The 13878-nt window shown below is 43.1% G+C and overlaps 1 protein-coding gene across 8 annotated transcripts in view; it reads left to right on the top strand.

Moving 5' to 3' along the window:
- prdm11 (PR domain containing 11) overlaps nt 1-13878 on the top strand; it is a 197685-nt gene that overhangs the window by 77526 nt on the left and 106281 nt on the right. For all 8 annotated transcript variants that reach the window (XM_038807408.1, XM_038807402.1, XM_038807401.1 and 5 more), the window contains 4 exons: nt 997-1117; nt 4692-4804; nt 6802-7064; nt 10106-10173. In XM_038807408.1, the coding sequence (XP_038663336.1) occupies nt 1002-1117; nt 4692-4804; nt 6802-7064; nt 10106-10173 (560 nt within the window). In that variant the 5' untranslated portion in view covers nt 997-1001. The remainder of the gene's footprint in view (nt 1-996; nt 1118-4691; nt 4805-6801; nt 7065-10105; nt 10174-13878) is intronic.

Raw genomic sequence — 13878 nt, 5'->3', positions numbered from 1 at the left:
CACCCAGGATGGTGAAGGGATGAATGTTTAAGGTGGTGTGGAAGGACTGCTGATCAAGAGGTTGGTTTGTCTTGGATGGCATTGAGCTTCTTCAGTGTGGTTGGAACTATAGTCCTCCAAGAAAATGGAGAGTATTTCATGACACTCTTGCCTTGTGCCTTCTGGATGGTGGGCAGACTGTAGGGAGTCAGGGAGTGAGTTACTTGCTGTAGAATTCCAGCTTCTGACTTGTTCTTGTAGCCATGATATTTATAGAGCTGGCCCAATTTCTGACCTGTGGCAACTCCCAGAATGTTGATGGTTGGGGATTCAGAGATGGTAATACCATTGAATGTCAAGTAGAGATGGTTAAGTTCTCTACAATCATAGGATTGTTGCAGCACAGAAGGAGGCCATTCAGCCTATTAAGTTTGTCCCATTATGTTCGTCCTGGCTCTCTGGAAAAGCAACTCCCCTAGTCCACTCCCTTATCCGTTTTCTACAGCCCTGCAAATATTTTCAGTTCAGTTAATTATCCAATTATCTTTTGAAATCCTCAATTGAATCTGCCAGAGGTAGATCTGGGTGTCATCAGTGTACATGTGAAAACTGTTGTGATGTTAGCTGACATCGCGCATGGTCCCTTTATTGTTTATTCAACATAGGGCCCTCAAAATAACATTAAAAATTGCTCTGCCATGAATGGGACATCTTTTTAATGTGTCCACTGCTTGCCTTGTCACATTTGAGTTTGTTTTTCTCTGGCCTTCAATTTGTTTCTTGCCTTATTCCCAAGCTTCTGCATTTTGGCCTCTCCTTGTGTTAGGACTAGGCAAAAGGCAGTAGCTAACTCTTGATTGGATGCTTTGGACATTTGTAACTATCCTGAGAATACTTGATACTGTGGGTACACTGCAAAGAGGAATAAACTGGCATAAATATCTTTCAATTCGATACATGCATATGTCCAAATTTTGCTTTCTTAAGCCAATTTTAAACCTTTTTTTTTTGTTGCAGATAAAATGAATGAAAACTGGTCTTCAAAACAAATCAAAGACCAATTGGACCACAGGCAAGCAGGTGTGAAGGTGAAGATTGAAAAAATTTTGCCTGAAGAGGAAGCAAAGTATGGGCAATGGTACGCAACAAAATAAACATCCAATCTGATTTTGATGCTGTTTCCACTTTAATACGAACGTATGAATTAGGAGCAGGAGTAGGCTCTTCTGCTCTATTGGTCAGTCATTCAGTAAGATCATGGCTTGTCTGATTGTGGCCTCAACCCAACTATTCTGCCTACCTCCGATACTCTTTGGTTCTCCTTGTTAGTCAAGGTCTATCTACCTTTTCCTTAAAAATATTCAATCACCCTACCCCTACCATCTGTGGAAGAGAATTCCACGGACTCACAACCCTTTGAGAGAAAATACAGTTCCTTATCTCCCTCTTAATTGGAAGATCCCTTATTTTTAAGTTGTTCCCCCTAGTTCAAAATGCACCCTATCAAGTCCCCCCAGGATTTGATATGTTTCAGTCAGATAACCTTGTATTCTTCTAAACTTCAATGAATAAGGGCGGCATGGTTTTGCAGTGGTTAGCATTGCTGCCTCACAGCTCCAGGATCCCGGGTTCAATTCTAGATCCAAGATAGATACGCAAAGTGTACATTTAAATAGCTGTCATCACAGGTCAAGAACTGGCAAGAAGCTGGACTTTAATGTGGTGCTAGTTTTGCGAGCATATCTATAGAAAATATATTTTAATATTTATCACAGCAGAGACTATTGACAATTTGGATTAGTTTAGAATTTAAAATGTCAATAACCCCGAAATGTTACATGCGAGGGTCTCCCAACTTGGAACCCCGGTTTGTGGGGGTGTAGAGTTTTGGTTTTGGAATTGTGTGAGGAGTCAAGTGAAACTCCGGTGAGAATAAGCAGTCCAGTCTCCTGTAACAATTATTAAAGACTATTTATTAAATTTTTAAAAAAGATAAATATGCACGAATAGGACTATACCTCTCTAAGACAATTAAATATATGACCCACTGAACACACACACATTTTATATAGAACATACCCCTTGTTCCAAAAATATATCTACTATTCCAAACAACTTAACACTTCCCCTGCCCGCCAAACAATATCCAGATTAAATAGATCTTATGAATTTAATCCATTTTATAATTAACACAGAATACAGGGCCGATGATCAAGTCTGGGAAACTGGTCCAGTGAAGATATGTAAACTGCCTTTACGAAGGATTCCGCACTGCCTTGGCACTGAGACTTGAATGCTGTTAGATGTAAAAGTGGTCTCCAGGCTGCTAGTTGTCAACTGGCCTCCCTTGCTTCTGAGGTTCCTGGCAATAATATCTTTGTTCTCCATTGATTCTGCCTTTTGTGCAGCTGACTGCCCCCCTCAAATGCTTTGACTCGAGAAATTAGAATGTCTATGCCTCACTGATCGCCCAATCATCTGGATGAACTGTTTGTGCTAATGGAGGATTCATACTTTATTCTATCTACTAATCTCGTTTGGGAAAGACGCTGGGCAGAATTTTACCTGTTGCTGAAGATATCACATCCTATTGTAGCTTGTTAAATTTGTGTTACTGCTGTTTCTAGGCAAATCCATGACAACACCAACAGCCTTCCTTGAAGATGTGAATGAATTAGGCTTTTATGCTAAGCTCTCCAAGAAGATATTCATGAACTCTCAATTATTTAGTACCTCAGAATCATCATTAAAATTATTTTAGCAGGCAATGAGTGTGCAAATAGTTCCATATAGAAAGTTAGTGACCAAATTAATAGTGGTGCAATAGAAATTCAGTGAGTTAACAGTAATTCAAGATTGCTGATTATCGATTCACAGATTACTGAAAATTCATTTTGAATACAGATTTAGAGAAACTCTTACACCATGTTTCATCAAAGACTCTGAAATTAGTATTGAATTTTGTGACACCCTATTTTGGCAGGCCGGTAAATATTAAATAATCCAAAACAATATTAACAATGTGCCTTCTATCCTTTTGACAGAAAAACATTGTTCAAAAGAGGCTGCACACTCAGACACAGACTGCATTCTCGTGGAAAGAAGCCAGGCTCTCTCAGGCAGAAGTACACTTTGCATAAGGCACTTTGCATTAATTCCATCTAAAGGAAGCATCAAATGAGAAATGATATTGCAGAAAATTATAATGAGTCTGAGGAATGATCACCGATAAAATGTAGCACACATGAGCAAGGAATACAATTAGTGGACAGAGTAAGGCAGCTGGTATTAGGTAGAACAAAAACAGAAAATACCGGACCATCTCAGCAGGTCTGACAGCATCTGTGGAGAGAGAAGCGAACTAATGTTTCGAGTTTAAATGACTCTTGAAGCTATAGAGAACTGGAAATAGGATGAGATTTATATTGTTGTGGGGGCTGCTTGGAGCAGTGGGACTAGATAGAGGGCCAGCGACAGGTGGAGGTTGACAAAGATGACGTGGACAAAAATGCAAAGGGATTACAAATGGTGGTGATCATGGCTGAGAAGGGTGCTGATCGTGGCACATTGACAGATCAAAATGTTTTAATGGCAGAACAATGGTAAGCAGCGTGACAAAGGACAACTAGGGACAGGGAGTGCATGGCCCTTGTGGTGTGGGGGGGGGGGGGGAGGGGAGACAATTGTGAGGGGAAAACGGATCAATGGAAGAAATGAAAATAAACTGATAGAAATAAAAATGGGTTGAAGTGAAGTCCGGAAGGCTGCAACATGCCCAATCGGAAGATGAGGTGCTGTTCCTCCAGTTTGACTTGGCCTTCACTGGAACATTGCAGCAGGCCAAGGACGGGCATGTGGGTATTAGGTAGACCTGGCATGGCTTGTTGCTTCAGGAATGACACTTCATGGAGCTTACTTTCAAATTACTACATTAAGGTGAAAGCACATGCTGATCTCTGTCAGATGTGAATCAAATGCTGATGGATTATGTGGGTGAACTGAGAGTACACCTGCATTTGTTCGCAATATGATCAGTGGGGTGATGCAGAGGTTGTTCATTCACCATTCTGCCAGAATGGAACAGATGTCTGACCAGCATTAACCGTTTGGTAACTGTAATGGAGGAACACATGAAGAAGACATAATAAAAGCATTTTCACTGATCCTGTTATGTTCTAAGGGGGCAATTTTATGGTCCATTTAGGCTTGACTGTTTCCTGGCTTATACAGAGCTGGCTTACAGTGAACTGAGATGTACATTGGCAATGTCAGCTCAGTGGTATTATTATTCATAGCTGTGGGCACCCCATTAATAGCTAGCCTATAGGAAATTCCCATAGGATTACCAAGCGTCCATAGATTATAGATTAATTTCCTAGACACTGCTGTGAGTAACTTGCAGGAGTGTTAAAAATTATACTTTTCTATTTCCTTTCAGCACTTTACTTTTATTAATTCTAAAATCATTAATGGAGAGACGGGAACAGGGTGTTTGACTCCAGGAATACAGCCACAGAGTTAGAAACCCAGGGAAACTCACTTTGTAACAAATAATTGCTGTTCTAGATCATTGTCCTTTGTCATATCAGCTGAAATCTTACATTACACAAACCAAAAAACTATGTCCATATATCTTTGGTCTTGACACCAGGTTGCATTCACGTGATTAAAATGAGTTCAAACTCACCTTTCCTTTCTTTGCCCTCATATAGCATTGTGCCGGGCCTTACCCAGGTATATCCCACAGAAACAGAACTGGAATTGGGGAAGGTAAAAGGTGAAGAAGTGATGATGAATCAACCCCCTGAGCAATATGAATACTGGTGTAAGTGGCTTTCTTATGATTTTATAGAAATAAGTCCAGTTGTTCAATCATATAAACCCATGCAATTCAATCCGGATAAGTGGGGTTGTGCACTTGGGCAGGACAAACAAGGCAAGGGAATACATGATAAATGGCAGGATCCTGCGAAGCACCGAGGATCAGAGGGATCTTGGTGTGTATGTACCCTGGCCCCTTAAGTTAGCAGAGCAGGTGGATACAGTGGTTAGGAAGGCATGTGGTATACATATCTTTATTAGCCGAGGCATAGAGTTTAAGATGGACTAATGATCCAGAGAACCAGAGTCATGGGAACCGGGTTCGAATCCTGCCATGGTAGATGGTGAAATTTGAATTCAAGAAATATGGAATTAAATGTCTAATGATGACCATGAAACCATTGTCGATTGTCATAAAAACTCATCTGGTTCATTAATGTCTTTTAGGGAAGGAAATCTGTCGTCCTTATATGGCCTGGCCTAGATGTGACTCCAGATCCACAGCAATGTGTTGTCACTTAAATGCACTCGGGGATTGGCAATAAATGGTGGCCCAGCTAGTGAGGCCCACATCCCATGAACGGGAAAAAAAAAGCAGGGAGGTTATACTAGAACTGTATAAAATGTCGGTTAGGCCACAACTAGAGCCTTGTGTGCAGTTCTGGACTCTGCATTACAGGAGGGATGTGATAGCACTTGAAAGGGTGCAGAGGAGATTTACTAGATCTTGCCTGACCTGGAGAAATTTGCTGTGAAGAGAGATTGAATAGAACGGCTTATTTTCTTTGGAGCAGAAGAGACTGAGGGGGTATATTATGTATAAAATTATGAGGGGCACAGTTAGAGTAGACAGGAAGAAACTTATCACCAGAGGGTGATGAGAGTCTGGAACTCCCTGCCTGAAAGAGCGGTGGAGGCAGAGACCCTCATAACATTTAAGAAGTATTTAGATATGCACTTGCGATGCCAAGACATACAAGGCTATGGACCAAATGCTGGAAAATGGGATGAGAGTAGTTAGGTGGTTATTTTTGACCGGCGCAGACACGATGGACCAAAGGTCCTTTTCTGTGATGTATACCTCTATGACACATTGAAACAAAACTAGCCAGTACAATGTGAATAATACTGACACTACGCGAAGACCTTGGCCGGGATTCTCCGGTATCCGGGGGGGCGGGCCATACCGGCGCCAAAGAGTGGCGTGAACCACTCCGGCGTCGGGCTGCCCGGAAGGTGCGGAATCCTCCGCTCTTTTGGGGCCTAGGCCGGCGCTGGAGGGCCAACCGGCGCCGAACAGAACCACTGGCGTGATCGCTGCACATGCGCAGGGGGTTTCTTCTCCACACTGGCCATGGTGGAGCTTTACATAGGCCGGCACGGAGGGAAAGAGTGCCCCCACGGCACAGGCCCGCCCGCAGATCGGTGGGCCCCGATCGCAGGCCAGGCCACCGTGGGGTCCCCCGGTCCCGGATCCCTCCGAGCTCCCCCGAGGACTCCGCAAGCCGCCCTCAGAGCCAGGTCCTGCCGGTACCTTATGTAATTTACGCTGGCGGGAGTGGCCGAAAACGGGCGGCCGCTCGGCCCATTAGGGCCTGGAGAATCACCGGGGGGGGGGCACTGCCAACGGCCCCTGACCGGCGCGATCCCCACCCCCGCCAAAAACCTGCGCCGGAGAATTCGGCAGCCAGCGGCGGGATTCACCCCCCCCCGGCCGATCCTTCGCCCCAGCGGGGGGTCGGAGAATCCCGCCCCTTGACTTTGAGATGTGAGGTCCTTGACTATAATTTCAGTTTTGGTCAGGTAGAATTCTTGTTCCAAAAGATTTGTTTTTGTTGAAATGGGGATGGTTGTCATGGTACACTTTGTCAGAATAATAAGGAAAGATTAGAATAAGAGAATTTTTTGGAGCAAGTGAGATTCAGAAAAGATGGTTTAATTGCAATTTTTGTTTTTCTGTGAATGTGCATCTAACTCTTATTATTTGTATTTGTATCCCAGTTTGCGAGACTTGCCAGGAGTACTTCATAGACCAGTGTGCTCTTCATGGATGCCCGATATTTGTTACTGATACGCCTATACCAGTAGGTACACCGGACAGGGCAGCCCTCACGGTCCCTGTTGGAGTAGCTGTTGTGAAAGAGCCTGGAGGAGAGATTGATGTTCGTTGTTTGGATGCCATCATTCCAAGAGGAAGGATATTTGGACCATATGAAGGAGAGGTGTGCCAAACCGATAAATCATCTGGCTTTTTCTCATGGCTGGTATGTGCTTTTTTATACTTAAAGAGAACATGCGCCCACTCTCACTTGCAGTGAGAGGTACATGGCTTTGGCAGTTGAACATTGCCTTTAGACCAGAATAAGGATAACATTATAAGTACATTTTATGAGATGAGGTACCTAATATCGAGCCATGATTGATGGGAATGTAGACCACAGAGATTTAAGGATCATCCTAAATGAGGAATGAGAAGTCCATAGCTTAGAGCCTTGGCAGCTGAAGGCTTAGCTAGCAAAGGCGGAGCAATTAAAATTGGGAATCTACGTGAGGCTATAATTGGAAGAGTACAGAGATCCCTGAGGATTGTAGGATGGAGGGAATTACAGAAATATGGACGGTCAAAGCCATGAAGGGATTTGAAAGGGCAGCATGATAGCACAGTGGTTAGCACTATGGCTTCACAGCGCCAGGGTCCCAGTTCGATTCCCGGTTTGGGTTATTGTCTGTGTGGAGTCTGCATGTTCTCCCTTTGTCTGCATGAGTTCCCTCCGGGGGCCCTGGTTTCTTCCCACAGTCCAAAGATGTGCAGAGTTAGGTGGATTGGCTACGCTAAATTGCCCTTAGAGTCCAAAAAAGGTTAGGTGGGGTTACAGGGATAGGGTGGAGGTGTGGGAATAAGAAGGGTTCTCTTTCCAAGTGCCGGTGCAGACTTGATGGGATGAATTGCCTCCTTCTTCACTATGATTCTATGAAAACAAGGAAGGAATTTAAAAATTGAAACATAGCTTAACTGGGAGCCAGTGTAGGTCACTGAGCATAGGAGAGATTGGTAAGGTGGACATGGTGCAAGTTAGGATATGTGTAGCAGATATTTGAATGACCTCCAGTTTGTGGAGGGTAGAATGTGAGAAATCATCCAGGAGTACATTGGCATAATTAAGTCTGAAGCTAATAAAGAACATAATGAGGATTTCATCAGCAGTTGAGCTGAAGCAAGATGAGAGTTGAGTAATAATAATAATGTTATGGAGATGGATAACGGCAGCCCTGGTGATGGTGCAGAAATGTGGTAGGAAACTCTTCAGGTTAACTATATCGCAACGGTTGCGAACAGTCTTTTTCTCATACGTTTGCCAGGGACTGGTATGGTGTTGGTTGCAAGAGAACAGAGTTTGGGATTACATAGTTTTGGTACTGAAGGAGGCTATTTGGTCCACCGTGTCCATGCCAGTTTAGAAAGAGCTATCCAGTCCAATCCCGATTCCAACACTAAGCGGGTAACCTTGTAGGTTCTGACATCTCATGTGCTTATCCAAGTGTTATTTTAAACATTATATGGGTTTCTGTTTCTACCACCTTTTCAGACAGTGAGTTCGAGATACCTACCATCCTTGAGTGAAATAAATACTCCTCACCTTCATTCTAATCCTCTACCTTCTTTAAATCCATGTCCCTGGTTATTGGCTTCATTGCCAATGGAAATAGATTCTTCCTATCCACTTTATCTCAGGCCCTTAAAAATCTATATACCTCAATAAATCTTCCCTCAGCCTCCTATGTCAAAAAGAAAACACCTATGCAATCTTTTCTTGCAGCTAAAATTCTTCATTCCAGGCAACATTCAATAAAACTCTTCTGAACCATCTCTAGTATGACCGCATCCTTCCTGTAATGTGATGACCAAAACTGTAGCTGTGGTCATAGTTTTATACAATTCTACCATAACCTCTCTGCTCTTATACTCAATGCCTTGGCCAATAAAGAAACATTTCCTGTGTGCTTTCTTGACTGCATTATCCACATCCTGTAATCTTTTGGGATCCATAGACATACACTCCATGTCCCTCTGTTCTTCTAGACTTCTCAGAATACTAGAATTTATTGTGTATTCCTTCGCTTGTCTTCCTCCCCAAATGCAATTGTATAATTATGTAATTGCATTCATATGGTGAAATTGGGCAAGTTCGCTAATTATGACCCTTGAATAAGATTGAAAAACATTTAATACATACTGAATATTTCCAAACAAGTTATATAAAATGCTTTTCACACATCAATGGAACTGTCATCTTCAAGTAATAAGAACAAAATAAATATTTACACTTTGGGCGCAGAAGGAGCGCACAGCTCTTACCGTCAATATTGTGTGCAATCAGCACGCACCTCACTTCACTTGCCTTTGCTTTACGTGCACACCACTTCAGTCATACCAGTAGGAAAAAACAACACGGACAGAAATCAACGGAATGTGGCAACTCTGTGCGTGGGCAACGGTGAACACAATGTCTCGTGGGCTGCACTCAGAACCCCGATGGGCCCCCAGGCCGCAGGTTGGCCACCATTGCTCTAGAGATCAAGAGGCTATCACAGCATCAGGCTGAGTTGTTGAAGGGGACATAGGGGAGATGGAAGAGATCCTAAAGAAAGATTTGGTTTGGAGCAAGGGGATCCTTAAGAGGAAGTTAGGCTGGTGGGCTAAGGGAGGGAAGCAGTAGAGGCAGCTGGCCTCAACCTTTCGAACAATAGTCCATGATGCCAGAAAGCACTTCTTCACACAAATGGTTGCAGGAATCTGGAACATTCCTCTTGCAAAAAAACAGGCTGGAGAGATTAATTAAAAATGTCAACACTGAGATTGATTGTATTTTATTATGTCAGATGTTAACTGGTTATGGTACCAATGCAGCTGGATGAAGTTAAGTTGCACACGATCTATAATCTATTTGAAAAGTGGAATAGGGCTGGAGGACTGAATTATCTCTTCATGATTCTATGCAAATAGCATTCCTCATTCTCCCAGTTGGCCCTTAGGAGGAACTTGATAATTGATATCAAAATGTTTGTCTTAATTATTTAATAAAATTAAATTTTTATGTCTTAATTTGCTTAAAGTCTTGAAAACTACTTATTACTTTTTTTATTCTTATAAATATTTTTCAAAAGGTTTAAAGGAACAAGTGGAACTTTGCCTGAAACTGTTAATGATTGGTTCTCTGCAGGCCTGTGACGTTAACAATTGAAACCTCAGCTGTGTATTGATCAAATTTTGTTCCCTTCCATGTCATATTTTTTGTTAATTCAGATACTTGGCAAGAATAACACATACAAGTCCATTGACGGCACAGATGAGACCAAAGCCAATTGGATGAGGTAAGCCAGGAACTCTGATTACAATCGTTATGATCCGCAAAAACTGCTAACCTTTAAAAAGATACTTTACTTTCCAGTGACTGACTAAAAGGATTACACAACAAAATTTCAAGTTTTAGACTTTTACTGAATGAACAAACTAAATGCAACTTTGACAAAAAAATATTCAGTAGACAACTTATACTCTAAAATATAGGAAATATCCCCCATTTAACTTTTAAGATGGACTGAAGTCCCCTTCCATGATTATACTTTCTAACTTTGTCCCTTTGTTCTCCAGGAACCAGCCCAAAGCTATTCTCAATTCCTGATGGTTGTCTCCTTTTTCATTTTTAAATCCCCTAACTGACTTTCCCAGCAGGGGTTAACATGGAGATTTCTCTCTCCAACCTTGTTTACATCCTCACCAACTTGATCTCTTCGATCTGTGTGTGAGCTCTTAACTGCATTCTGCGTGCTGACAGGCTGCCACTGGGCAGGATTCTGTGATCCTGGGGCTAAGTGTTAACGCTGGAGTGTTTTACGACGGCGTCACCTGGCCCCTCGGGGCAGCGATCCCCGCCGCACAGGGGGCCAGCACGGCACTGGAGCGCCTCACGCACCTCCAGCTGCCGATACAAGAGCCAGCATGGCTGACTTGAGTTCACGCATGCGTGCCATGGCAGACCCCCTGGGCAACATGACAGAGCCCTATAGGGGCCCGGCGCAGAGAAATATAGCCCCCCCCCCCCCCCCCCCCCCCCCCCGGATCGGCCCGATCGCATGCCTGGCCACCGTGGAGGCCACCCCCGGAGTCGGATCCCCCCTTCCCCACACCAGGACGACCCCCGCATTATGAACGCTGAGGGTCCGCCGGGTAGGACCACACGCGAACGGCGCCGGCGGGACTCGGCTGAACTTGGCGGGCATTCGGCCCGGGTGGGCCGCTTTGAGTGACCCCTGACTGGCGCCGCGCCACTGCCGCCGATTCTCCGGTCGCCGACGTGGGGTCGGAGAATCCCGCCCTCTATTTCTATTCATTCTCTTTCTCTCTCAGATTCTTGCAGAATGTAAATCATATGGGCCCTGTATTGAGGTAGATATGCTAATTATATATATTTTACACCACCAACTCAATTCTATCGTGAAATTATATAGACTGTTTAAAATATAACTATTTACAAGACCAGATATTCCTAACATCTGTCTGTGAGACCTGAAGCCAAACAGTCAACCAAAATTAATACAACTACTTTTGCCATTGCCTACTGATGTGGATATCTTGCAGCTACTTCCCCCTCAAAATTCATCTACTAAACAACCAATCTTAATGTTAGGCAGAATTCAGAACAGGTCACATGATTCCATTCATTCCTGCATTTTACCCTAAGTTAAAGAGACAGTTCCAAAACATAACTATTTGATAAACTTTGAATTTGTAACACATGCAATTATCATTAAAATGATAACACCATTAAAATATAACATTGCAGTGTTAATGTAAGCCTACTTGTGACAATAATAACGATAATTATTATTAAAATACCACCCATCTCACTTTGCACAGTTTGTAAAGTTTTGTGGCATCCTTGATTAAAAAGGTGACACAATTGGTTCAGTCTGGGCAACTGTCAAAAGCCACACTTACTTATTGACAGTCCCTGTGATTTTTGAATTTCCTTCGGTGTAAGTTGTAAATTGAGACATGGCTAATTTAGAATCAGACATTATATCCACAAAGGTTGTTGACTTTTAAACACAGTTTCTGAACTACTTTGCTCAGGCTTTAACTCAGGAACTCTATTCTCTTTCATGGTCGTAGGTTTTTTTTATTGTCTCTGTTGGTAAGGAAAATCTCAGCCTGTCAAACATGTGAATTGTTCTCCAGTTTAAACACATGGTTATGGTTCTGCTTCCCTCTGTACGGTCATGTCGATGAGCAGTCATTTGAACGCATGAATTAGGAGCAGGAGTAGGCCATTCGGTCCCTCAAGCCAGCTTTGCCATTCAATAAGATTTGATCTGATCCTACCACCAAATAACCTTGACTCCTGTTAGTCAATAATCTTTATACCTCTGCTGTAAAAATATCCATTGACCCTGCCTCTACTGCTCTCTGGGGAAGAGAATTTCAAAGATTCACGCCCCTCTAAGAGAAGACAAGAATTAGGGAACACAGATTAAAAATAAGGGCTCTCCCATTTAAGACATAGAAGAAATGTTTTCTATGTCTTAAATGGGAGAGCCCTTATTTTTAATCTGTGTTCCCTAATTCTTGTCTCTCCTCCATGGCAAAACATCCTTTTAGCATCCACACTTTCAAGCCCACTCAGGATCTTGTATGTTTCAGTAAGATCACCATTCAGTCTTTTATACTCCAATGGTCACAGGCCCAGCCTGTCCAACCTTTCCTGGTAAGATAATCCTCCCATTCCAGGTATCAGTCAAGTGAACCTTCTCTGAACAGCACTCTTGTATTCTTTCTTCAGTAAGGAAACCAAAAACTGTGCACAGTACTCTCGACGTTGAGTACGATTGAACGGCCTCGTCGTGCCCAATTCAGTGACAGGACGAGGCCGTTAAATCTCGTAAGATTTGTGACGCTCGAAACGCTTGTGAGACATCGCGATCTGGATCTCCCCCTGGCTGGACGAGATCCAGATTAACATACTTAAGTGAGCCATTAGGATCATTACAAAATATGTTTCCGCCCAATTCGCCCAAGGCCCAGGAACGAACACCCATGCCTGGGAGACCGCATCATGGCGCTCTTTAGCACTGGTTCACACAATCAAAGACTAGGTGTAATGGCACCTGGGTGTGGGGTATCCCAGACCATCGGAGACCGCCTGGTCGTCTGGCTCTGAGCAGGGTGGTACTCTGGCAATCCTGCTGTCACCTTGGCACTGCCAGCCTGGCACTGTAGCAGTGTTACTGTGGCACTGCCAGGCTGGAAGTATATAAATATAGGGCCTAATCAAAAATAGTATAGTAGGAGTTACCTCACAGTTACTGTCACTCTCTCACATTTATTGATCTTTGCTTTATTTATTGTTTTTGGTTTACAGTAAATGAGTAGAAGTAGGGAACACTACCTGTCATTTTTTGATTCATCAATTTTTTTTTTGTTCAAATCAAAAGAGTTTAAAGAGAGACTTGCACTTCAGCCCCACACTCCTGATCTTCGGTCACCCAGTGCAGAGGCGCATAAGCCTGCTCTTGGGCCTGGCCAAATTGGCCATTAACAGGTCCAGACAGAAGCAATCAAGGGGGTTGTCTGATCCAAACTGTCTGCCCCTCTACTGTGGCTATATTCGCAGCTGGATGGCCTTGGAAGGAAGCACACGGTGTCCATCAGCGCGCTTCAGGCCTTCCGGCACCGGTGGGCACTACATGGCTGGCTGCATCATCACCACCCTCCATCACCTCGGTAATGACATTTTGGTTTAGTTAGCTAAGTTTCCCTTGAAATTTTGATTTTTTTTTTGTTAGTGTCCCACTCGGAGCTATCACTGCATCATTTTTGATTTATTAATTTTTGCTTTCTCAAAAGAGTGTAAAGATAGACTTCTGTGAGACTGGGTATTGGTTTGAGAGGAGGTAGACATTTGTAATGTTGCATTCTGTAAATTAATCTAGTATTTATCAAAATCATTGACATCTGGTTTCCTATGTCACCATTCCCACAGTTAGAATACCAGAAGTTAAATCATGTTTTAAATTAAC

This window comes from Scyliorhinus canicula, chromosome 9 (genome assembly GCF_902713615.1).
Source record: "Scyliorhinus canicula chromosome 9, sScyCan1.1, whole genome shotgun sequence".
Classification (NCBI taxonomy): domain Eukaryota; kingdom Metazoa; phylum Chordata; class Chondrichthyes; order Carcharhiniformes; family Scyliorhinidae; genus Scyliorhinus; species Scyliorhinus canicula.
This window is presented reverse-complemented; position numbering and strand designations above follow the sequence as displayed.